Source organism: Ornithorhynchus anatinus, chromosome X1 (genome assembly GCF_004115215.2).
Source record: "Ornithorhynchus anatinus isolate Pmale09 chromosome X1, mOrnAna1.pri.v4, whole genome shotgun sequence".
NCBI lineage: Eukaryota > Metazoa > Chordata > Mammalia > Monotremata > Ornithorhynchidae > Ornithorhynchus > Ornithorhynchus anatinus.
Window position 1 is genome coordinate 39267709 of NC_041749.1, and position 26124 is coordinate 39293832.

A 26124-nucleotide genomic window follows, 5' to 3' on the forward strand; every position below is an offset into this window, starting at 1 on the left:
AACAAGTACCATTTGAAAATCTGAACATAAGTGTTAAGGGGATTTGTGGGTACTTAAATGCAAGTGATGACATGGAGCTTAGAGGGATATAAACTGAAAAGATTAGAAATTAATCAGGGCAGGTTTTCTGGAGGAGATATGACTTCAGAAGTGTGTTGAAGATGGGAAGAGCTGTGGTCTCTCACATATAAAGAGAAAGGGAGTTGGAGGCAATAGGGAGAGCCCAGGCAAAAGGTCAGTGGGAGGAGAGCCAAGAATGAGGGACATTGAGTAGGTTAGTTTAAGAAGAACCAAGAATGCAAGATGGGAAATAAGGAAAGAGAAAGAGAAAGGATAAATAGGAGGAACAGGGCTAATTAAGGACCTGAAAAGCCAACGAATAGTCTCGAGTTTCTGCATGATATGGCGAGAATTAAGAAGCCATGCGGTGTGGTGAGATGTGTGCAGAAGGACATTTTTAAAAATGTCACTGATCCAGGCAGCAGAGTGAAGTGAAAACTAGAGGGAGGAAGCTGGAGGCAGGGAGATCAGCAAGGAAGTTGATGCAGTAGTTAAGCAGGTGTGTGAAATGTACCTAGGCCAGTAGAGTGGCCTCTGGATGGAGAAGTAGGGATGGATCTGGGGAACTGTTATATAGGAAAAAAACATCTAACAGGGTTTGGCAACAGACTGAATATGTAGCCTGAAAAGGAGGGAGGAGTCCAAGGTAATGCCAAGGTTATAGGCTTGAAAGACATGAAAGATTGTGGTGGTTCATATTCAATCTTATTTACTGAGCACTTACTCTGAGCAAAGCACTGTTATTAGCGCAAGGGAGAATACAACAATAAACCAACCCATTCCTTGCCTACAACAAGACTACAGTCTAGAGGAGGAGAGGACATCAACAATGTCAGAAAAGTTGAATGTAGGAGAGGATTTGGCAGGGAAGATGAGTGTAGTTGTAGACATCCACAGAGAGGTGGGCAGGAGGAAACAAGGGAATGCAGAGAAAGAAAGGGGTCAGGGCTAGACCTTCTTGAAGCTTTTTGGGATAGAACTGAATGCTGCCTGCTAGTTGTGGTTAGTTCTATTTAGAGTAGTAGTGGGTTCTTGTGGAGGGAACAAAGATTTGAGGGCCAAGACCTGGGTTCTATTCCTGATGGTTAGGCTAACTCACTTGGAGCCTCACAGAGCCTCTCTGAGAGCCACCAGTACAGAGAAGGCCTTGGAAGCCATGAGGATACCCCTTCCCTGAGGTCAAGCCGGCAGTCCGGGAGTTCTGTCGGCACCTGACTCAAAGTCCTGGCCCAGAGCTACTGGGGCCCACGGCCCCGACCTCACCAGCTCTGCCTGAGTGGGGGGGATTCGAGGAGGGCAGTTCTTGGGCCCTGCTCCCTCCTGCGGCCCCTAATCATCATTAATTATTATTATGGCATTTATTAAGTGCTTACTATGTGCCAGGCACTGTTCTAAGCACTGGGGGTAGATACAAAACAATCGGGTTGGACAAAGCCCCTGTCCCACATAGGGCTCCCAGTCTTAATCCCCATTTTACAGATGAGGTCACTGAGGACTGGAAAAGTGAAGTGACTTGCCCAAGGTCACAATAGCAGACAAGTGGCAGAGACAGGATTAGAACCCATGACCTTCTGACTCCCATGGCCATTAGGGCATACCCTACCTCCTCCAGGCTTTGCTGGATGCTGCACCAGGGTTTGAAAGTAAAGCTTAAGACAAAAATATATTCATCAAATTTTCATTACATATTTTACCGAGAATTTTGGTACCTCAGAGCCCACTGTATATTAGGGTCCTATAAATACGGGGACTTCCTCTGTGGGCATGCAATCAATTTTTTTATTGAGCACCTACTGTGTGCAGAGCACTGGACTTCAGCGCTTGGGAAAGTACAACACGACAGAGTTGGAACAGATTTCCCTGCCCACAACGAGCTTAGTCTACAAAGGGAAGCAGAAGTTATTTTAAATAAATTACAGACCTACTAAATTACACCTAGAGGCTCTGCATGCCATTCTGCAACTAAGCAAAGCAGGGGTGGGGTCTAAAGAGATGGACTACAAAGGAAACTCCCCTCTTGATAACTTCTGTGGCTCGTGTGTACAGCTTTATGATTAAAACATTTAGCAAATATTTGACAATCGCTATTTGACAGTCGAAAATATTTGCAAATTGGAGGAATCGCCCAGCACTTCAACCAGACCCTTAACAAAAGAACTGAAAACATAATTTAACAATCAATTCAATCACACAGACAGCCCCCTTAATGGCTCTCACTCTCAGCTTAATTACTACTCATCAGAAGACTATTAAAAATTGTCTTATTTATGAAGTTGGTTCCTCCGAGAACTCCAATAGCTGTCATAGATCCTTTATTTTCAGATTTTTTATAAGGGTGTTTGTTAAGTGCTTACTATGTGTCAAGCACTGTCCTAAGCGCTGGGGTAGATACAAGTTTATCAGATGACAAATTGATTTTCAAATCAATCCATCGATGGCATTTATTGAGTACTTACTATAAGAATAATTGTAGTATTTAAGTGCTTTCATTGTGCCAGGTACTGTACTAAGCACTGGAGTAGAGACAAGCAAATTGGGTTGGACACAGTCCCTGACCCACGTGGGGCTCACAGTCTCAATCCCCATTTTACAGAAGAGGTAACAGAGGCCCAGAGAAGTGAAGTGACTTGCCCAAGGTCACAAAGCAGACACGTGGCTGAGCCAGGATTAGAACCCATGCCCTTCTGACTCCCAAGTCCCTGCTCTATTCATTGATGTCTGTTCACTTGTTTGATGCCATTGGATTTGGCAAGAAGGAGGTCACGGGTGACCTTAGAGAGAGCAGTCTCGGTAGAGTGGAGGGGACGGAAGCCAGATTGGAGGGGGTCTAGGAGAGAATGGGAGTTAAGGAATTCTAAGCATCGATTGTAGACGACTCGTTCTACGATTTTGGAAAGGAAGGGTAGTAGGGAGATAGGGCGATAACTGGAGGGGGAAGTGCTCCTACTCCATTCTGATCCTCCTTGACCTCTCTGCTGCCTTTGACACTGTCGACCATCCCCTCCTCCTCCATACCTTATCTCACCTCGGCTTCACGGACTCCGTCCTCTCCCGGTTCTCCTCTTACCTCTCTGGCCGGTCATTCTCGGTCTCCTTCGCTGGCGCCTCCTCCCCCTCCCATCCTTTAACTGTTGGAGTTCCTCAAGGGTCAGTTCTTGGCCCTCTTCTGTTCTCCATTTACACTCACTCCCTCGGTGAACTCATTCGCTCTCACGGCTTTGACTACCATCTCTACGCAGATGACACGCAGATCTACATCTCTGCCCCTGTCCTCTCCCCCTCCCTTCGGGCTCGCATCTCCTCCCACCTCCGGACGTCTCCACCTGGATGTCGGCCCGCCACCTAAAACTCAACGTGAGCAAGACTGAGCTCCTCATCTTCCCTCCCAAACCCGGTCCTCTCCCAGACTTCTCTATCACCGTGGATGGCACGACCATCCCTCCCGTCTCTCGGGCCCGCGATCTCGGTGTCATCCTCGACTTGTCTCTCTCGTTCACCCCACACATCCTATCCGTTACCGAGACCTGCTGGTTTCACCTTTACAATATCGCCAAGATATGCCCTTTCCTCTCCACCCAGACGGCTACCTTACTGCTACGGGTTCTCATTATATCCCGGCTAGACTACTGTATCGGCCTTCTCTCTGACCTCCCTTCCTCCTCTCTCGCCCCACTCCGGTCTATTCTTCACTCCGCTGACGGGCTCATCTTCCCGCAGAAACGATCTGGGCATGTCACTCCCCTTCTTAAACAACTCCAGTGGTTGCCTATCGACCTCCGCTCCAAACAAAAACTCCTCACTCTAGGCTTCGAGGCTCTACATCACCTTGCCCCTTCCTACCTCTCCTCCCTTCTCTCTTTCTACCGCCCACCCCGCACGCTCCGCTCCTCCACCGCCCACCTCCTCGCCGTCCCTCGGTCTCGCCCGTCCCGCCGTCGACCCCCGGGCCGCGTCCTCCCGCGGTCCCGGAACGCCCTCCCTCCTCACCTCCGCCAAACTGATTCTCTTCCCCTCTTCGAAACCCTACTTAAAACTCACCTCCTCCAAGAGGCCTTCCCAGACTGAGCTCCTCTTCTCCCTCTACTCCCTCTACCACCCCCCCTTCACCTCTCCGCAGCTAAACCCTCTTTTCCCCCTTTCCCTCTGCTCCTCCACCTCTCCCTTCCCATCCCCACAGCACTGTACTCGTCCGCTCAACTGTATATATTTCCATTACCCTATTTATTTTGTTAATGAATTGTACATTGCCTTGATTCTATTTAGTTGCCATCGGTTTTTACGAGATGTTCTTCCCCTCGACTCTATTTATCGCCATCGTTCTCGTCTGTCCATCTCCCCCGATTAGACCGTAAGCCCGTCAAACGGCAGGGACCTTCTCTATCTGTTGCCAACTTGTTCATTCCAAGCGCTTAGTACAGTGCTCTGCACATAGTAAGCGCTCAATAAATACTATTGAATGAATACCTGTCTCTCCACTTCTAGACTGTGAGCTCATTGTGGGCATAGTTTGTCTCTCTTGCCAAATTGTACTTTCCAAGCGCTTAGTGCAGTGCTGTGCACACAATAAGTGCTCAATTAATGATTGAATTAATACATCCTGCTGCTTACTATGAGCAGGGCACTATACTAAGCATTTCAGAGGGTATGACAGAACAGAGTAGGTGGACGCCTTCCCCACCCACAGCCAACTTGCAAATAAAAGTACATATATATAATAATGTTGGTATTTGTTAAGCGCTTACTACATGCAAAGCACTGTTCTAAGCGCTGGGGTAGATACAGGGTAATCAGGTTGTCCCACGTGAGGCTCACAGTTAATCCCCATTTTACAGATGAGGGAACTGAGGCACAGAGAAGTTAAGTGATTTGCCCCAGTCACACAGCTGACAAGTGGCAGAGCCGGGTTTCGAAGCCATGACCTCTGATTCCCAAACCCAGGCTCTTTCCACTGAGCCACGCTGCTTTTCTCTATATATGCTTCTTTATATATGCCCCTGGGGTGAAACATCCCTACATTTAACATTGAAGCAATCATTAAAGAGACAGAGAGAGGCACTGCGAGTCTTCTTCAAGTGAGTCAGCCTAAAAACCGGGAATAGAACCCAGTTCTCGGCTCTCAGTTCTTTGTTCTCTCCACAAGAACTCACTGTCACTCTAAATAGAACTCACCACAACCAGCAGGCAGAATTCAGTCCTACCCCCAAAAGCAAAACTATCACCATACAAGGCCAGAGCACATTTCCCTCCCAGTGGTTCCTCTCAACGTGTGGAGGTCCAAGACTTCACACATTTTAAACGCTCTCCATCCTATAATCTTAGGTATACTTTCAGATCCCCCAGCTCAGGAGGAAATGAAGCTGGGAGAAAAGTCATCGATTACACCTTTTTCTCTCTAGAGTGGAAGAAAAAAAAAATCTAAACGTCTGTATCTTTATTGCCAGGAAGTCTAATAACTTTGTTCTTACTGCTGTGAGATTAGGAGGATGATGGTTGTCTTGGAGAAGAGGGAGATGACAGAGATATTGGAAGCACTAATTGCCAAAAATGCAAAAGGATGAGCACAAACATCTGCATCTTTGGAAATGCAAGTTAGCACAAACTATAAATCACTCAGCAGTAAAAGAAGAACTGAACACGGCTTCATCCTTCAACTTTCAGGTTGGGGAGGGGTGGGAGGGGGTGGGAGAAACGTCCGAGTTTGTCGAGGATCAATAATTGACTGTAAGCTCCTATGTAAGCAGGGAAAATACCTATCAAAAATCTGTTATATTGTACTCTCCCAAGTGCACACTGTAAGCGCTCAATAAATACCATTAACAAGACTATGTCTAGAGGGCCTCACAGGAACATGAACTCCAAAGTAAGCACTCAATAAAGATCACTGATTAACAAGATTACATCTAAAGGAGCTTACGGGAACATGAACTCCACCGCTTTGGAGCAAAGAAGTTTCTTCCCAGCACACCGCCTTCTCGAAACACAAGTCAAAGACTTTGTACTTAAAGCAGACTTCCAGGATTGCACTACCTTCTAAGCCTCACTGACAAAACTGACAAGTAGGATAATGCCGGCCTAACACAGCCAGCCACCCACTATGCAAGGGACAGGCAAAGACAGATTCTTGAATTGCTAAAGGCTATTTCTGGGTCACCTTTAAAGGGGCGCTGAACTGACTCCAGTTACTGAGTTTTGAGGAATGGAGTTCATTTTGTTTACAAATAACTGACCTGAAAGAGAAACAATTACGGAAGACACTCGAAAAACCTAAAAATCAGCAGTTCAGCCCTAACACCTCCCCCCTTGACCCTGTATGAGCTACAGTGGACCCTGTTACATTCATTCATTCAATCATATTTACTAAGTGCTTACTGTGTGCAGAGCACGGTACTAAGCGCTTGGGAAAGTCCAATACAACAACAAACAGTGATTTTCCTGCTCACAAAAAGCTCACAGCCTGGGGCGGGGCAGGGGGTGAATGGGACAGATATCAATACAAATTGGTGATTAGTTCTATGGCAGCCTGATGATCAATTTTCCAAATGTTTCCTGGAGGGAAAATAAATGGAGAAAGGCAACAAGCATGGCTTGGACAGGGAAAAGTCATTCCAACAGAACAGACCGCAATTTCCAGCTTCCAAGGGGCTATTTAGAAAAAATTAAATTTTGGAAGGTGTGAAGTGGTAAATGGTTTAAATGGATAACTACCCCTCAACTCTGCCCTTGCACAAATAGCCTACCAATGAAATTATCAATCAATGGTATGTATTGAGCCCTTACTGTGAGTGGAGCACTGTAATAAGCGCTAGGAGGACAGTACATTACATTAGAGGTGGCAAGCATGATCTCTGCCCTCAAGGAGCTTCCAGTCTTCCCCAGCCTCACTCACCAGTAGTTGATAATAATAATAACGATGGTATTTGTTAAGCCCTTACTATGTGCCAAGCACTGTTCTAAGCACTGGGGTAGATACAAGGTAATCAGGTTGTCCCATGTGGGGCTCACAGTCTTAATCCCCATTTTACAGATGAGGTAACTGAGGCACAGAGAAGTTATGTGAGTTGCCCAAGGTCACACCGCAGACAAATGGAGGAGCCGGAATTAGAAACCATGACCTTCTGACTCCATCCACTACGCCATGCTGCTCCATGTACATGTACAGAAGTTGGTGATTTACAACAATTCCTGCCTTGAGGAAAAAATGCAAGATGGAGCTCTCTTTCACCTCTTCCTCTGAAACTGAGAAGTTGTGTTGTTAACTCCTTTCTTCTGAAGATGACAAAGTCAAGTGACCCAGCTCTTACACTCCTCTCCCGGGACAGATAATTTTCATTCCTGACTGCCAAAGTCACATCAGGTCATCAAAAGAGAAACCAATAAATTCCAACACACCTGATTCAAACCAGTGTCTTGGACTCAGAGCCATTTCTAAAAACACACAACACACACACACACACACACACGAGGCCATTTTCATAATCCAAACCTCAGCTGACAGCTCAAGAAGACTAAGAAAGCTCAGCAATGTGACGGAGTCAGGGAAAAATGGAGAATTGTCTCTGATAAAGGTTAAAGCATTTTAGCGTATAAACGACTTGAGAGCTAGTTCTCCCTTCTACTTAGACTGTGAACCCCATGCGGGACAGGGACCATATCCAACCTAGTGAACTTCTATCTACCCTAGCAACAGTGCTTGACAATATAGTAAGCGTTTAACAAATACCATAAAAAAGGGCCAGGGTTCACATCTTTTACCTCTATTACAGTCTTGCAAGTGCTTATTATGAACCCCTGCACCCCAGGAGATGTCCAGTAGATCGTTAGAGTCAACACTACAGATCGAATGATTCCAGAGAAGGCTTAGTGGATGGAGCACAGGCCCACGAGTCAGAGGACCTGGGTTCTAATTCCCACTCTCTAACTTGCCTGCTGTGTGATCACGGGCAAGTCACTTCACTTCTCTGGACCTCAGTTTCCTCATCTGTAAAATGGGCATTCGGTCCCTGCTGTCCCTCTTGCTTAGATTGTGAGCCCCATGTGGGACAGGGACTGCACCAACTTAATTACCTTGTATCAACCCCAGCAATTAACATTCATTCAATCGTATTTATTGAGCACTTACTGTGTGCAGAGCACTAAACTAAGCACTTGGGAAAGTGCAATACAACAATAAACAGTGACATTCACTGCCCACAATGAGCTCACAGTCTCAGTTGGGGAGACTGGCATCAGTACAAAGAAACAGAATTACAGCTATGTACATAAGTGCTTCAGGGCTGGGAGGGGGGAAGAGCAAAGGGGGAAAGTCAGGGCAATGCAGAAGACAGGGGGAGATGATGAAAAGTAGGGCTTAATCTGGGAAGGCCTCTTGGACGAAATGTGACTTCAATAAGGGGAGAGTGGTTGTCAGATTAGAGGAGGGAGGGTGTTCCAGGCCAGGGGAAGGACGTGGGCAAGGGATCGGCGGTAAGTGCTTAAGAGATATCACCGTCATTATTATTAAAACAATAAATGCGTCAATAATGTTACATCATGCCGCTTTAGCCAGTTTTCAGCTTGCAATCCAGTTTGGAACCTCTCAACTTGAGCGCCTTGAAGACGACAACCCCACCTTCATATATTATCTCAGTGCTCTTCCTCTGGGGATCCTGCCCACCTGACAATCAGTGTCCAGGAAGCATCTTAAACACCCCTGTCTGACACCCAAGGAAACTGAGCTTCCAAGGAGAAAAAAAAAACCCTCAGCTCATTCTACGCACTTATTCCCCTCTCAAAAGCTTGTCCACTGTGAGCCTTGTATGAGATGGGGACAGTATGTCAGATCTGCTATATTGCTACCCCAGGACTTGGTTAAGCATTTACTATTTGCCAACCACTGAACTAATTCCACAGTTTATTATTTTATGCCCACCCTAAAACCGTGATCCACCCCTAGGGTCCAGTGGATGCAGGGGTGGGCCTAATCTTCAGGTCTTTCAATGGTTTGGATCTGCTCTACAGCAGACCAGGAGGGATCCCAAGAACACTTCCCTGAAATAGACTTCTAGTTCCAATTATATTGTTAAGCCCCAGAATCACCTCAGTCACTTGAGCGTTCTCTAGACTAGGGAGAATCAATCAGGCAGTGGTTTTTATTGAGTGATTACTGCGTGCAGCACACTTAATAAGTGCTTGGAAGAGTACACTAGAGTAAATACACACAGTCTCCACTCTCAAAGAGCTTACAATCTAGTGGGGGAGACCGAAATTAAAATAAATTACATGTAGGGGAAGCAATAGAGTATAAGGCGAGGCAGCATTGGCCCAATGGGAAGAGCACGGGCTTGGAAGTCAGAGGATCTGAGTGCTAATCTCAGCTCTGCCACTCGCCTGATCTGAGACCTGGGGCATATCATTTAACTTCTCTGTGCCTCAGTTTCCTCACCTGAAAAATGGGGACTAAATACCCGAACTCCCTCCTACTTGGACTGCGGGACACCGACAGCGTCCAATCCGATTATCTTATATCTTCTCTAGCCCTTAGCACAGTGCTTGGCACATAGTATGCCCTTAATTACCACAGTTACTATCATTAGGCTATGAATATAAGTGCTGTAACAGGTAAGTGGGCAGGATGGGAACCAAAGTGCTTAAGGGGTAGGGATTCCAGTGTGTAGGTGACAGAGTAAGGAAGGAAAATAGGATGGGTGAGAGAAGTAGTCAGGGAAGACTTCCTGAAGGAGACTTCAGTTCTTTCTTCATAACATTATTAAAATTTGCCCTTTCCTCTCCATCCAAATGCTACACACTGATCCAAGCACTTGCCCTATTCCACTCTGACTACTGCATCTCCCTCCTCCCTGACCTCTTGGCCCCTCCATCTCTCCCCCTTCCAGTCCAAACTTCACTCGACTAAATGGATCATTTCCTTAAAAAAGCTGAGTCCATGTCTCCCACTCCTCAAGAACATCCGGTGGTTGTCCATCCACCTTCACATCAAACTCCTTACCACTGGCCTTAAAGCACTATCAGCTCAGCCCTTCCTACCTCACCTCACTGACCTCCTACTACAGCCTAGGCCACACACTTTGCTCCTTCAGTGCCAGCTTACTCTCAGTGCTCCAATCTCATCTATCTCACCATTGCCCCTTTCCCACATCCTCCCCTAGCCTGGAATTCGTGACTCCGTGGAAAGAGCACGGGATTGGGAGTCAGATCGTGGGCTCTAATCTCGGCTCCGGCACTTGTCAGCTGTGGGACATTGGGCGAGTCACTTAACTTCTCGATGCCTCAGTCACCTCATCTGTAAAATGGGGATGAAGATTAAGACTGTGAGCCCCACGTGGGACAACCTGATTACCTTGCATCTACCCCAGCCCCTAGAACAGTGCTTGGCAAATACCAGTATTATTGCCACTTACAGCGTGGCTCGGTGGAAAGAGCCCGGGCTTGGGAGTCAGAGGTCGTGGGTTCGAATCCCAGCTCTGCCCCTTGTCAGCTGTGTGACTGTGGGCGAGTCACTTCACTTCTCTGTGCCTCAGTTCCCTCATCTGTAAAATGGGGATAAAGACTGTGAGCCTCACGTGGGACAACCTGATTACCCTGTATCTATCCCAGCACTTAGAACACTGCTCCGCACATAGTGAGCGCTTAACAAATACCAACATTATTATATACCAGACCACCATTTTCCCCACCTTAAAAGCATCATTAAGGTCACATCTCCTCCAAGACGACTTCACCATTTGAGCCTTTTATATGGTGTTTGTTAAGTGCCTACTATATGCCCGGCGCTGTACTAAGTGCTGGGGTAGAGTGAGGTTGGACACAATCCATGTCCCAAATGAGACTCACATTCGTAATTCCCATTTTACAGATGAGGTCATTGAAGGACAGGGAAGGGACTTGCCCAAGCTCACACAGCAGACAAATGGAGAAGCTAGGATTAGAACCCAGGTCCTCCTGACCCCCCCAGGCCCATGCTCTATCCACCAGAACATGCTGCTTCTCAGCGTGTTCTCTTTTCCACAGCTTCCTCTCCCTTCTGCGTCATTTATGCACACGGACTTGTGACCTTTGGGTATTTGATATTCGCCCCACCCTCAACCCCACAGCACTTAGGTACACATGTTTAAATTGCATACATTATAAAGTATTTATATTAAATGTCTGCCTCCCCCTCGAAGCTCACTGCGGGGAGGGAATATGTCTGCCAACTCTGCTGTATTGTACTCTCCCAAGCACTTACTACAGTGCTGTGCACACAGTAAACACTCAAATATGATTGATTGATTGATACGCGGCTTTAGTAGGGCTCTGAAGTACTGGTCTGTCAGATGGGAAGCGGGAAAGAGTCGCAGACAAGACGGTGGGAGTAATCAAGGGGTCGATGTAGAAAGAGACGAGAGCAAGGCACAGGGAGTTGGTTGGTATTAGAGGAGCAAAAATATAAAAATAAAAATCCAGGGCTTCTGGGATTTGGAAAAGGTTCACTGGGTCATCCCGAAGCTATGTTAGAGTTGGACCAGCCTCTGGGATAAAGGGGACAAATTGGGGTGGGGGGTGGGGGAGGGAGACACAGAGGGGGAGAGGAAAGGGGAGAAAATGCCCATTCTCTTCGCTTCTTTCTATTCTTAGTCACCCTTCAGCTGCCAGAAGTCTGCCCCTCTCTCTGCCTGGCTCACTCAGTGCTCTAAAAACAGATGCCAAGGCTCTTTCATTCCACCATATGGGACTTCTCAGAAATTTGGCATATGAATATTTGAGGGTGTAAATACCCTGGGGGGATTCCACTCCGTCAAGCCTTCGTCTAACCAGGTCCGGCTCCGTGCTCTTTGCCGGTTCCTCCTGCCTTAGCAATAACGGGTCCTGGCCCACGGATCCCACAACAAATAGGGAACAACTGGAGTCTCCAAGATTTACCGCCCGTTTTGGTGATATTATCCTAACCATCTTCCCAAATAAAGTGGGAATAAAATAAAAAAAGATAAAGTGGCTACTACATTCAAAAAAAAATTGCTAATCCTTTTACAACATTTGCTCCAAGTGACTATTGTTCTTGTCTGTCCGTCTCCCCCGATTAGACTGTAAGCCCGTCAAAGGGCGGGGACTGTATCTGTTACCGATTTGTCCATTCCAAGCGCTTAGTACAGTGCTCTGCACATAGTAAGCGCTCAATAAATACTATTGAATTGAACTTGAACTAGAGACTCTCTGGCATGAGCAAAAACCACGGCAAAGTCACAAACAGGGCACACATTTCTCTGGTGGACAAAGAGCCTTCGCTATCACAAAAGAGGTGCAAAAAGTCATCGGGAAGAGAGTAAACTTTCCCACCGACTCTGAATCAAAGCGGCGGAACACTCAGAGCCACTGGGATTTCAGGGAGAGACAGGGACAGAGCCAGAGAAATGCGGAACCTATTTTTAAACCCTCAAACACTTTAGAGAAGAGGAACACTCTGTCTGATTCCAGTACTCCCACCCGCAACACCTTCTGCTGCACCGCAGAGTCAGAACCTGAAACCGACTTGACGGAGAGTGTCTTGTTTCGCTGGTTACCTCACCTGCAACTATTCCGGAGGCAAGAACGGACCCGAAAGGAGAACAGCCGCCCCTACTGTCCCAGAGGCCAGATTCTGTGCCTCTGGTGGAAGGAGTGGAACCCAAATAATGGCCAAGCTATCCCCGAGCAAAAAAAAACAAGCCCAACCTATATTTTCCAATTTTACATTATATTTTACACGGGCCTCAAACCCTACTTCGGAGGGCCCGGCGACTCCGGCCGAGGGGCACCCACATTTTGAAGCCGGCTGCAACACGGCGGGTGACGGATGGGAGGGAAGCTCAGCACACGTTTGAAACTCAGATCAAATGGTGGAACCAAGAGGAATGACTTCCAGGCCGCCCCCCGCAACCTCCACTCCACTCACTTCTGCACTGCTTCTTCATCGGGTTGTATTTATCGAGCGCTTACTGGGTACAGAGCACTGCACTAAGCGCTTGGAAGGGTACGATCCAAAAACAGACATGCCCGGCCCACAGGAGTTTACAGTCTAAAGAGGGGGGTGACAGACATCAATACAAATAAATTACAGATATGCATATAAGCCTGTGAGCTCCTTGTGGGCAAGGGAATATGTTTGATTCTTTCGATCATATTTATTGAGTGCTGACTGGGTGGAGAGCACCGTACTAAGCGCTTGGGAGGGTAAGATCCGATAATAAACAGTCACATTCCCGGCCCACAAGGAGTTTACAGTCTAGAGGATGGGAGACAGACATCAATACAGATAAGTAAATTACAGATATGGATATAAGACTGTGAGCTCCTCGTGATTAGGGAATGCGATTCACGCGATCGTACTTATTGAGAGCTTATTGGGTGCAGAGCACTGTACTAAGCGCTTGGGAGCATACAATCCAACAATAAACAGATACGTTCCTGGCCCACGAGGAGTTTACAGTCTAGATGGGGGGAGACAGACATCAATACAAATAAATTACAGATATGCACCTAAGACTGTGAGCTCCTTGTGGACAGGGAACGTGTCTGATGTTGCACTGAACTCTCCCAAGCGCTTAGTACAGTGATTTGCACCCACTAAACGCTCAGTTGGATTAATGAATAAGTGTTGTTCTGGCACTGGTGAACTTCCCTCCACTAACACCTGTGCACCCGTACAGCCACCCACATTCCCCACTTGGCGCGTCCGTTTTCAAACTGCGGGAGAAAGTGTGAGTAAACATGGAATGGAAATGGCTCTTTTCCATGATGCGTTTTCCACATCTCCCGGAGAGACCCCCCCCCCCCTTTTTTTTCCCCTGCTTCCTGCCTCGTGCCACAACATTCCAGGTTGGGAATTCCAGGGAGGGGGATGGACAACACCTGCAGCTGTGAACACCTGAGTTCCCCCTCGCCCTCTTTCTCCATTATTAGGCAGCGTGGTTTAGTGGAAAGAGGCGGGCTTGGGAGGCAGAGCACATGGGTTCTAATTCCAACACGGCACCTTGTCTGCCGTGCGACCCTGGGCAAGCCATTTCACTTCTCTGGGCCTCAGTTCCCTCATCTGGAAAATGGGGATTACGACTGTGAGCCCCATGTGGGACCACCTGATTACCTTGTATCCATCCCAGTGCTCAGAACAGTGCTTGGTACATACTAAGAGCTTAACAAATACCATAATTATTATTAATCGTATTTATGGAGCACTTCCTCTGTGCCAAACACTGAGCAGTGCTTAGTAAGTGCTTAATATCATAATTACTATTATTAGTGGCATTTAGGGAGAGCTCCCTATATGCCAAGCACTGTTCAGTGCTTGGCACATAGTAAGCGCTTAACAAATATCGTTATTATTAATCGACTTTGAGCGCTTCCTGTGTGCCAAGCACTGAACAGCGCAGGGCACAGAGTAAGCGCTTAACAAATATCATTATTAGTCAAATTTATTGAGCGCTTCCTGCGTGCCAAGCACTGAACAGCACAGGGCACAGAGTAAGCGCTTAACAAGTGGAGAAGCAGCGTGGCTCAGTGGAAAGAGCATGGGCTTTGGAGTCAGGGCTCATGAGTTCGAATCCCAGCTCTGCCACTTGTCGGCTGTGTGACTGTGGGCAAGTCACTTAACTTCTCTGCGCCTCAGTTCCCTCATCTGTAAAATGGGGATTAAGACTGTGAGCCCCACGTGGGACAACCTGATTCCCCTATGTCTACCCCAGCGCTTAGAACAGTGCTCGGCACATAGTAAGCGCTTAACAAATACCAACATTATTATTATTAAGTACCATAGTTATTATTATGAATCTAATTTATTGAGCCCTTCCTCTGTGACAAGAGCTGCAGAACACAGAGCACAGTAAACGCTTAACCAACACCATAGTTATTATTATGAATCGAATTTATTGAGCGTTTCTTCTGTGCCAAGCACTGCAGAGCGCAGGGCACAGAGTAAACGCTTAACACTGTGAGCCCGTCATTGGGCAGGGATGGTCTCTATCCATTGCCGAATTGTCCATTCCAAGCGCTTAGTACGGTGCTCTGCACATAGTAAGCGCTCAATAAATACTATTGAATGAATGCTTGAACAAGCATCATAGTTATTATTACTCATCATGTTTCTTGAGCACTTCCAGGGTGCCAAGCACTGGACTGAGCGCTGGGGGGGGGGGGGGAGAAGTGCCCTAATAACGTTGGTATTTGTTAAGCGCTTACTATGTGCAGAGCACTGTTTTAAGCGCTGGGCTACATAATAATAATGTTGGTATTTAAGTGCTTACTATGTGCAGAGCACTGTTCTAAGCACAGGTGTGGATACAGGGTCATCAGGTTGTCCCACGTGGGGCTCCCAGTTAATCCCCATTTTCCAGATGAGGGAACTGAGACCCAGAGAAGTGAAGGAATAACAATAATAATAATGATAATAATGTTGGTATTTGTTAAGTGCTTACTAGGTGCAGAGCACTGTTCTAAGTGCTAGGGGAGATACAGGTCATCAGGTTGTCCCACGTGGGGCTCCCAGTTAATCCCCATTTTCCAGATGAGGGAACTGAGATCCAGAGAAGTGAAGTAACAATAATAATAATAATAATAATAATAATGATGTTGGTATTTGGTAAGCGCTTACTATGTGCAGAGCACTGTTCTAAGCAGTGGGGGAGATACAGGGTCATCAGACTGTCCCACGTGGGGCTCACAGTTAATCTCCATTTTACAGATGAGGTCACTGAGGCACAGAGAAGTGAAGTGACTCGCCCACAGTCACCCAGCTGCCAAGTGGCGGAGTTGGGATCCGAACCCACGACCTCTGGCTCCCAAGTCCGGGCTCTGACCCCTGCTTAGAAGCAGCGTGGCTAGAGAAGCAGCGTGGCTCAGTGGAAAGAGCCCGGGCTTGGGAGTCAGAGGTCATGAGTTCGGATCCCAGCTCCGTCACTTGTCAGCTGTGTGACCGTGGGCAAGTCACTTCTCTGGGCCTCAGTGACCTCCTCTGGAAAATGGGGATGAAGACTGCGAGCCCCACGTGGGACAACCTGATGACCCTGGATCTCCCCCAGCGCTTAGAACGGTGCTCTGCAGAGTAAGCGCTTAACAAATACCAACATTAGTATTATTACTTCACTTCTCTGGGTCTCAGTTCCCTCATCTGGAAAATGGGGATGAAGACTGGGAGCCCCACGTGGGACAACCTGATGACCCCGTACCTCCCCCAACGCTTAGAACAGTGCTCTGCACATAGTAAGCGCTTAACCAATACCAACATTATTATTATTAAAATGGGGATGAAGTCTGGGAGCCTCACGTGGAACACCCTGATGACCCTGTATCTCCCCCAGCGCTTAGAACAGCGCTCGGCACCCAGTAAGCGCCTAACAAACACCAACATTATCATTACCTAGCCCAGTGCTTAGAACAGTGCTCTGCACCTAGTAAGCTTAATAAATGCCAACATTATTATTATTATTATTATTACAGTAAGCGCCTAACAAACACCAACATTATCATTATCTAGCCCAGCGCTTAGAACAGCGCTCTGCACCTAGTAAGCGCCTAACAAATACCGACATTATTATTATTATTGTTGTAGTAAGTGCCTAACACCAACATTATCGCGCCCAGCGCTTAGAACAGTGCTCTGCACCTAGTAAGCGCCTAACACACATTCATGGGTTCGAATCTCAGCTCTGCCACTTGTCAGCTGTGTGACCGTAGGCCAGTCACTTCACTTCTCTGTGCCTCAGTTCCCTCATCTGTAAAATGGGGATTAACTGGGAGCCTCACGTGGGACAACCTGATGACCCTGTATCTCCCCCAGTGCTTAGAACAGTCCTCTGCACCTAGTAAGCGCTTACTAAATGCCAACACTATTATTATTATAGTAAGCGCCTAACAAACACCAACATTATCATTACCTAGCCCAGCGCTTAAAACAGAGCTCTGCACCTAGTAAGCGCTGAATAAATGCCAACATTATTATTATTATAGTAAGCGCCCAACAAACACCAACATTCTCATTAGCTCGCCCAGCGCTTAGAACAGTCCTCTGCACCTAGTAAGCGCTTACTAAATGCCAACATTATTATTAGAGTAAGCGCCTAACAAACACCAACATTCTCATTATCTCGCCCAGCGCTTAGAACAGTGCTCTGCACCTAGTAAGCGCCTAACAAATACCAACATTCTCATTATCTCGCCCAGCGCTTAGAACAGTGCTCTGCACCTAGTAAGCGCTTACTAAATGCCAACATTATTATTAGAGTAAGCGCCCAACAAACACCAACATTCTCATTAGCTCGCCCAGCGCTTAGAACAGTGCTCTGCACCTAGTAAGCGCTGACTAAATGCCAGCATTATCATCATCACGGTAAGCGCCTAACAAACCCCGACGTTATTATTCCCCGCGGCCCCCGGGTCTCGCCCTTACTCTTGAGGGCGCCGATGAGGGTCTTCCCGTCCTTGATGAGCTCCTTGATGAACTTGTTGGTCTTGTCCAGCTCGGCTTCGTGGGACTTGAGGGTCTCCCGAAACTGGGGGCTGTCCAGGCAGCAGTCGCTGAACTCCAGGGCGGGGAGACCCATGGCCCCCGGGCTGGGCGCCCCCTCTAGCTCCCTGGCGTGCGCGCACGATTCGCACCCAGGCTCCAAAGAGCCGGCTGCTTTTTTTTTTTTTTTGGCTCCCCGCAAGGGCGTGCGGGGCAAAGTGGCCGGGGCGACGTCTGCAGCCCTGAGCTGGGGAGCCGCTCCCCCACCCCACCCCCCCCCCCCGAAGGCTGAGATGGCGAGGGCGTCTACGACGTGCTGGCGGCGAGGGGCGCTCACTGCAGAGCTCCGCTGCAGCTGCAGCCGCGGCCGGTCCTCGCCGCCCTCTCACAGCAGCCTGACCCCCCGCGCCCCCCCACCCCCGCCGCGGACGAGCCTACCGAACGTGCTGGCCCCGAGCTCATCCGCCGCCGGCCAATCGGAGCGCTCCGTCCGCCCCGCCGGAGCGACTGCACGGGGGGAGGGGGCGTGGCCACGCGGAAGAGGCGTGGCCGGAGGCTCGAGGGCCAATCGGCGGCTGCAGGGGGAAAGAGGGCGTGGTCGACGGGGTGGGATCGGGGGGCGTGGCCAGGGGCGAGAGGGCCAATCGGCGGCTGCAGGGGGGAAGGGGGCGTGGCCGTGGAGAGGGAGTGTGGCCAGTAGGCGTGGCTAGGGGGCGAGAGGGCCAATCGGCGGCTGCAGGGGCAAGGGGGCGTGGCCATGGAGAGGCAGAGTAGCCAGTGGGCGTGGCTAGGGGGCGAGAGGGCCAATCGGCGGCTGCACGGGCACGGGGGCGTGGCCAGGGGAAAGGGGCGTGGTCAGGGGGGACGTGACGGGCGGCCAGCGGCTGCACGGGCACAGGGGGCGTAGCCGTGGGAAAGGGGCGTGGCCAGGGGACGTGAGGGCCAATCAGCGGCTGCACCGGGGACAGAGGGCGTCGCCCATGGGGGGCGTGAGGGCCAATCAACGGCTGGACGGGGCGTGGCCACGGGACAAGGGGCGTGGTCTGGAGTCTGAGGGCCAATCAGCGGCTGCACGGGCGCAGGAGGCGTGGCCATAGTGTAGGGGCGTGGCCACAGGGTAGGGGCGTGGCCAGGGGACCTGAGGGCCAATCAGCGGCTGCACGGGGGAACAGAGAGCGTGGCCATAGGGACGTGAGGGCCAATCAGCGTCTGCGCTGGGGCCAGGGGGCGTGGCCGACGCTTGTCACCGTTTGGCGGGCCCCCTTCCTTCCTCAGGGTGGTGGTGTCAAGGATGCCCCTTGACTAGGGGATGGGGCTTTCATTCATTCATTCGTTCATTCATTCATTCATCCATTCAATAGTATTTATTGAGCGCTGACTCTGTGCAGAGCGCTGGACTAAGCGCTTGGAAGGGACAACTGGGCCACAGAGAGAGAGACCATCCCTGCCCCATGACGGGCTCACGGTCTAAACGGGGGAGGCAGATGGCAAAGCAAAAGAGAACAAAACAAAAACAAGACCGCCTCATCAAGATAGATAGAATCCAAGGGAATGTACACCTCATTAATAAAATAAATAGGGTCATCAATAATATATACAAATGAGCACAGTGCGGAGGGGAAGGGGGAAGGGGAGGGGGAGCAGAGGGAAAGGGGGGGCTCAGTCTGGGAAGGCCTCCTGGAGGAGGAGCCTTCCCAGGTGGCGCTCACAGTCTTCATCCCCATTTGACAGATGAGGTCACTGAGAGAAGTGAAGTGACTTGCCCAATGTCACAGAGCTGACAAGGGGCAGAGGCGGGATTAGAACCCACGACCTCTGACTCCCAAGCCCGGGCTCCTTCCACAGAGCCACGCCGCTTCTCGACTGGGCGGGGGTCGTCTCTATCTGTGGCCGAATCGTACATTCCAAGCGCTTGGTACAGTGGTCCGCACATAATAAGCGCTCAATAAATACTATTGAATGAATGAATGACTTCTCTGTGCCTCAGTTACCTCAACTGTAAAATGGGGATTCAGATCGTGAGCCCCCACGTGGGACAACCTCATTACCTTGTATAATAATAATGTTGGTATTGGTTAAGCGCTTACTATGTGCAGAACACTGTTCTAAGCGCTGGGGGAGACGCGGGGGAATCGGGTTGTCCCACGTGGGGCTCACAGTCCTACCCCACCTCTTAGAACAGTGCTCGGCATTCAGTGGATCGTATTTATTGAGCGCTTACTGTGTGCAGAGCACCGTACTAAGCGTTTGGAAAGTACAATTCGGCAACGCCAACGGGCTTGCAGTCTAGAAGATAGTAAGCACTTTACAAATACCATCATCGTCGTAATAATAATCATTAATGTTGGTATTTGTTAAACGCTTACTATGTGCAGAGCACCGTTCTAAGCGCTGGGGTAGCTACAGGGTCATCAGGTTGTCCCACGTGAGGCTCACAGTTAATCCCCATTTTACAGATGAGGGAACTGAGGCCCAGAGAAGTGAAGTGACTCGCCCACGGTCACACAGCTGACAAGTGGCAGAGCTGGGAATCGAACCCATGAGCTCTGACTCCGAAGCCCAGGCTCTTTCCACTGAGCCAAATGTCGAAGGCCCACCTCCTCCAAGAGGCCTTCCCTGGCTAAGCCCTCCTTTCCTCTTCTCCAGGTCCCTTCTGCGGCATCCTGACCTGTTCCCTTTATTCAACCGCCCCGCTCCCAGCCCCACAGGACTCATGTACATATCTGTCATTTATTTCTCTACACTGACATCCGTCTCCCCCTCTAGACTGTGAGTTTTTTAAGGTCGGGGAACGTGTCTGATATACTGCACTCTCCCAAACACTCTGTACAATGTTCTGCACGCCATAAGCACTCGATAAATTCAACGGACTGCCTGACCCTTGATCATCGTTCACGGATTCATTTCTGGGGCTGGAAGGCGGTGTTTCCCCGGGGCCCCGGGGGGATGGGCAGTGGCGGGTTGTTGCGGGCAAACAGAATCCCCGAGAACTGGGATTTTTGTCTCCTCGTCCGGGGATGGTCAGTGTTGGGGGAGAGCGGGTCCCTCGATAAGGAGCTGAGAGACAAGCCGTTGTCCACCACTGAAAGGAAGATCGTTCAATGATTGGCATTTGCCGAGCGCTTACTCTGGGCAGAGCTCTGTAGTAAGCGCTTGGAAGAGTACAACAGAATGAGCAGGCACGTTCTCTGCCCGTGACGAGCTTGTAGTCTTGCGGGGGAGAGAGACGTTGAAATGAATAAATAGGTAATTTATCATATATAATTTAAAGATATGTACATAAGTGCTGTGGGGTGGGGAGGGGGGCAAATATCAAATATCCAAAGGTCACAGATTCAGATGCATAGATGACTCAGAAGGCACAGCCAGCTGGCAGAGAGAGGACTTCATCCGGGAAGGCCTCTTGGAGGAGGTGTGCCCTTGATAAAGACCCAAACCGAGTAATGGATAGAGCGCTCACCCGGCTCTACCACTTGTCTGCTGCATGACCTTGGGCAAGTCACTTAACTTCTCCTTTGCCTCAGTTCCCTCATCTGTAAAATGAGGATTAAGACTGTGATTCCAGGGTAGGACGTGGAATGTGTCCAATCTGATCAACTTGCAACTACCCCAGTTCTTAGTACAGTGCTTGGCAAATAGTAAGCATTTAACAAAAAAAACCATAAAAGAGGGGTATAAAGAGGCATTCGTTCAATAGTATTTATCGAGCGCTTACTATGTGCAGAGCACTGTACTAAGCGCTTGGAATGGACAAATCGGCAACAGATAGAGACGGTCCCTGCCCATTGACGGGCTCACGGTCTAATCGGGGGAGACGGCCGGACAAAAACAATAGCAATAAATAGAATCAAGGGAATGAACATCTCAGTAAAACAATAGCAATAAATAGAATCAAGGTGACGTGCATCTCATTAACAAAATAAATAGGGTAATAAAAAATATATAAAATTGAGCGGACGAGCACAGTGCTGAGGGGAGGGGAAGGAAGAGGGGGAGGAGCAGAGGGAAAGGGGGGAAAAGGGGGCTTAGCTGAGGGGACGTGAAGGGAGGGGTGGAGGGGCAGCAGCGGGAGCAGAGGGAAAAGGGGAAGCTCAGTCTGAGAAGGCCTCTCGGAGGAGGTGAGCTCTAAGTAGGGCTTTGAAGAGGGGAAGAGAATTAGTTGTGAGTCAGGGATGCAGCCATCTAATTTGAGAAAGACGGAGACTTTAATGCATCACGTTGCCTAAAGAGGCAGCTAATATACAAAGGTACCAGAGATAAATGTCACTCCCCTTTATAAGAGGACCATCAAATGATGTCAGCTGTACACTCTGGGTGAAAGAAGGGAGAGTAACGGATGGGCCAAACCCAGCACACTTTTTAGCAGACCCAAGGATGGCACAGAAAGGAATTGACTTCCTGTTTCCCCCATGGACTACACAGGACCGTTCACTTCTCCATTTCTCGTCTGGTGCCGCTGATCTACTCCCGACACCTGTTGCGCCACACACACCTGCCCACAATCGCCACTTAGTGCATTCACTTTCAAACTTCCAGTGAAATGAATTCCAACAAATTGAAGTTCATCACTGAGATTAGAGTTGGGGCTCCTGAGAGCAGGACTTTTTTTTTTTAAGTGGTATTTCTTAAGTGTTTACTATGTGCCAGGAACTGTACTAAGCGAGGAGAAGATGCAAGATTGTCAGAGTGGACATAGGTCCTGTCCCACATGGGGCTCACAGTCATAATCCCCCTTTTACAGATGCGGTAACTGAGGCCTAGACAAGTCAAGTCTACTTGCCCAAGGTCTAGTGGCGAGCCAGGATTAGAAGCCAGAGCCTTCTGACTCCCAGGCCCGTGCTCTATCCACTAGGCAAGGCTGCTTCATGGTTTTGATAATAATAATAATAATAATGTTGGTATTTGTTGAGCGCTTACTATGTGCAGAGCATTGTTTTAAGTGCTGGGGGGATACAAGGTGATGAGGTTGTCCCACATGGGGCTCACAGTCTTCATCCCCCTTTTACAGATGAGGTAACTGAGGCCCAGAGAAGTGAAGTGACTTGCCCAAAATCACACAGCTGACAGGCGGCGGAGCCGGGATTAGAACCCATGACCTCTGACTCCCAGTCCTGTGCTCTATCCACTGAGCCACGCTGCTTCTCTTCTTCTCACTGCAAGTGTTCCTTGCAAGGAACGGAACTGCTTAACTGTGCCGTAGTTCCGTTCCGTAAACTAGAATAAACCCAGCCTCTGTTCCTTCCAGGGATCCTGCATAGATTTCTCCTACATTTGTTTATATATATGTATATATATATATAATATATATTTGTTCAGTCACCCCCCCAAAATTCTCCAGCCCCAGGCAAGCACCGCTTTGTCCACCCCCAAAACTAACTCCGGTTCAACTCATTAACCACCCTGGCAGGAAGTTCTCATGGTTCCTCTAGACTTCAGGTCACTATAAGCAGGGAATGTGTCTGCTAATTCCGTTGTATTGTACTCTCCCAAGTTCTTAGTACAGTGTTCTGCACAGAGTAATCACTCAGTAAATACCACTGATGGATTGATTGATTTAATACTTGTAGCAAAGTCTACTTGAAGCAGCATGGCCTGGTGGAAAATGCTTTGGATAGGGAATCAAGAGAGCTGGGTTGCAGTCCCAGCTGCCATTAGCCTGCTCTATGACCTTGTGGACAAATCACTTTTTTCCCTGGATCTCAGTTTCCTCATCTGTAAAATGGGGATTCACTCATTCATTCATGCAATAGTATTTATTGAGCAGTTACTATGTGCAGAGCATTGTACTAACGCTTGGAATGGACAAATCGGTAACAGATAGAGACAGTCCCTGCCCTTTGACGGGCTTACGGTCTAATCGGGGGAGACGGACAGACGAGAACGATGGCAATAAATAGAATCGAGGGGAAGAACATCTCATTAAAACAATGGCAACTAAATAGAATCACGGTGATGTACATCTCATTAAACAAAATAAGCAAAATAAATAGGGTGATGAAGATATATACAGTTGAGCGGACGAGTACAGTGCTGAAGGGGTGGGAGGGAGAGGGGAGGAGGAGAGGGAAAGGGGGGAGAAGAGGGTTTAGCTGCGGAGAGGTGAAGGGGGGTAGAGGGAGCAGAGGGAAAAGGGGAGCTCAGTCTGGGAAGGCCTCTCGGAGGAGGTGAGCTTTAAGTAAGCTTTCGAAGAGGGGAAGAGAATCAGTTTGGCGGAGGTGAGGAGGGAGGGCGTTCCGGGACCGCGGGAGGACGCGGCCCGGGGGTCGACGGCGGGACGGGCGAGACCGAGGGACGGTGAGGAGGTGGGCGGCGGAGGAGCGGAGCGTGCGGGGTGGGCGGTAGAAAGAGAGAAGGGAGGAGAGGTAGGAAGGGGCAAGGTGAGGGACAGCCTTGAAGCCTAGAGTGAGATGTCTGCTCTCTCTATCAAGTAGTTTGCAAGTTCTGTATTGGGGAACTTCATAAACTCAGCAGAATGGGTCAGTGAGGGAAACTGAGTGGACTAAAAGACTCCTCACTGGCACACCTCCTGATGGACCACATTACTAAACGAATGCCCTTTTTATTATTATTCCCTGCTGGCCTTGAGCATTTATTTCATGCAAGGTATTTTTTATGGTATTCGTTAAGCACCTTCTATGTGCCAGGCACTGGACTAAGAGCTGGGGTAGATACAAGATAATCAGATTGGACACAGTCTTTGGAGAAGTAGTGTGGCTTAGTGGACGGACCACAAGCCGGGGAATCAGAAGGACCTGGGGTCTAATCCCAGCTCTGGCATGTGTCTGCTATGTGACCTTGGGTAAGTTGTTTCATTTCTCTGGGCCTCAGTTTTGTCATCTGGAAAATGGAGATTAAGGCTGTAAGCGCAAAATGGGACAGGGACTATGTCCAACCCAATTTCCTTGTATCTACTCCAATGCTTAGAACACTGCCTGGCACATAATAAGTGCTTAATAAATACCACAATTGTTTTTATCTTTATTATTAGCATTGTTATTATTATTAGGTCCCGGGGGGGGGGGGAGGTCAGAGTCTTCATCCCATTTTACAGATGAGGTAACTGAGGCACAGAGAAGTTCAAGTGACTTGCCCAAGGTCACACAAATAACTGGTGGGGCCAGCACTAGAACCCAGGTCCTTCTGACACCCAGGCCCATGCTCTCTCCACTGGGCATCATGGCTTCCTGTGGTTCTAAGCACTGGGAGGAAGGGTCAGGAACACAGGATGTAACCGACATAAAGGAAAGCATAACTTAAATTTAACAAGACAGTAAATTAACAATGACAACAAAAACAATGACTTGCTTTAGATGACTTCTCAAGAAAATTTTCAGGTTCTTCACCACTCTGGCAGGTCTGATCGATCACCACACGTAGGTGCACTCTCAGATATCTCAAATAATCAGACCTCGTCAGATCTCAAAGTACTCAGCTGCTTCCAAATATATACAGCACGTCCGGCAGTGCAGATCTGGATTTGGTATCAGGAAAGGCTGACATCATTTTATCTGTGTATTCCCTGAATCTCTCGTGTGCACAACGCTCCCACCTTTAAGTAGGTGAAAGATCACGGGCTTGGGAGTCAGAGGTTGTGGGTTCTAATCCTACTTCTGCCACTTGTCAGCTGTGTGACTTTGGGCAAGTCACTTAACTTCTCTGTGCTTCAGTTACCTCCTCTGTAAAATGGGGATTAAGACTGTGAGCTCCACATAAGACAACCTGATTACCTTGTATCTACTCCAGTGCTTAGAACAGTGCTTGGCGCATAGTAAGTGCTTAACAAATGCCATCATGATGATGATGATGATGATGATGTTGTTGATGATGTTGATGATGATGATTATGTAATCACAGTAAGAGCCACTCTTCCACTTTCCCAATATGAATAGAATCTATGCCAGGCAAGTTGTTATATATTTTAGGAGCCCTTTTCAGTTGGATGAAAATAAATTTAGTCCTGGTTAAAAAAAATGTTGAGCTTGTTTGTGAGGCCGCTTCATAGACTTCCACAGAATATTTTTCTCTCCCAGTTCTCTACAGTATCCTGAGCAGAATTGACATGCTGGGTACAAAGAGTAACAATAAAGCAGCTATGACTCAACACCAAAAAAAGGAAGGAAATTCAAATGTTCTGTTGACTTCATCTTTAAATCATGCTACAATGTCTTCTGGGGTTTCTTTTGTTTTTTTAATGGGAAGTGGCATGAGTAAAGAGCTGTTTAACCTCTTCAGATCCCCACCAGCAGAGCGCTGTCATTCTTTTCGAATTAGGGGATTTTTATTCGTCCTTTGCCAAGAACATGGGGCAAGTGCTTTTGGGAGGGGATTTTTCCAATGGAAATACGTGTTTTTGTCCTGAGACTGCATGGAGCGAAACAGAGAGCAAGAAAATGGCTTCAGAGGCACAGACCGCTAGTCCCACCGAATCTGACAAGGAATCCTGATGTCCAACCACCCCCACCTTGTTGCCATCTTATGCCACCCCAGGAGTCTTGGGCCAGTTCAGAGGGTTTAGGCAGCAGGGCAAAGTCAGAAGCAGAGCTACAGCAGCTCTGGGGAGCAGTTGTCAATAAAACTCCCAGGCTACCCAGAAGGCACACAGAAGGATGGAGACT

The 26124-nt window shown here is 48.6% G+C and overlaps 1 protein-coding gene across 3 annotated transcripts in view; it reads right to left on the reverse strand.

Annotated features, from left to right (window-relative positions):
* ARHGAP26 (Rho GTPase activating protein 26) overlaps nt 1-17763 on the reverse strand; it is a 472294-nt gene extending 454531 nt beyond the window's left edge. For 2 of the 3 annotated variants that reach the window (XM_029050708.1, XM_029050712.1), the window contains exon 1: nt 17453-17606. In XM_029050708.1, the coding sequence (XP_028906541.1) occupies nt 17453-17606 (154 nt within the window). Of the gene's footprint in view, nt 1-17452 lie in introns of all 3 variants that reach the window. The other variant, XM_029050709.2, reaches the window with a different exon arrangement.
* Between the last annotated feature and the right edge of the window lie 8361 nt (nt 17764-26124).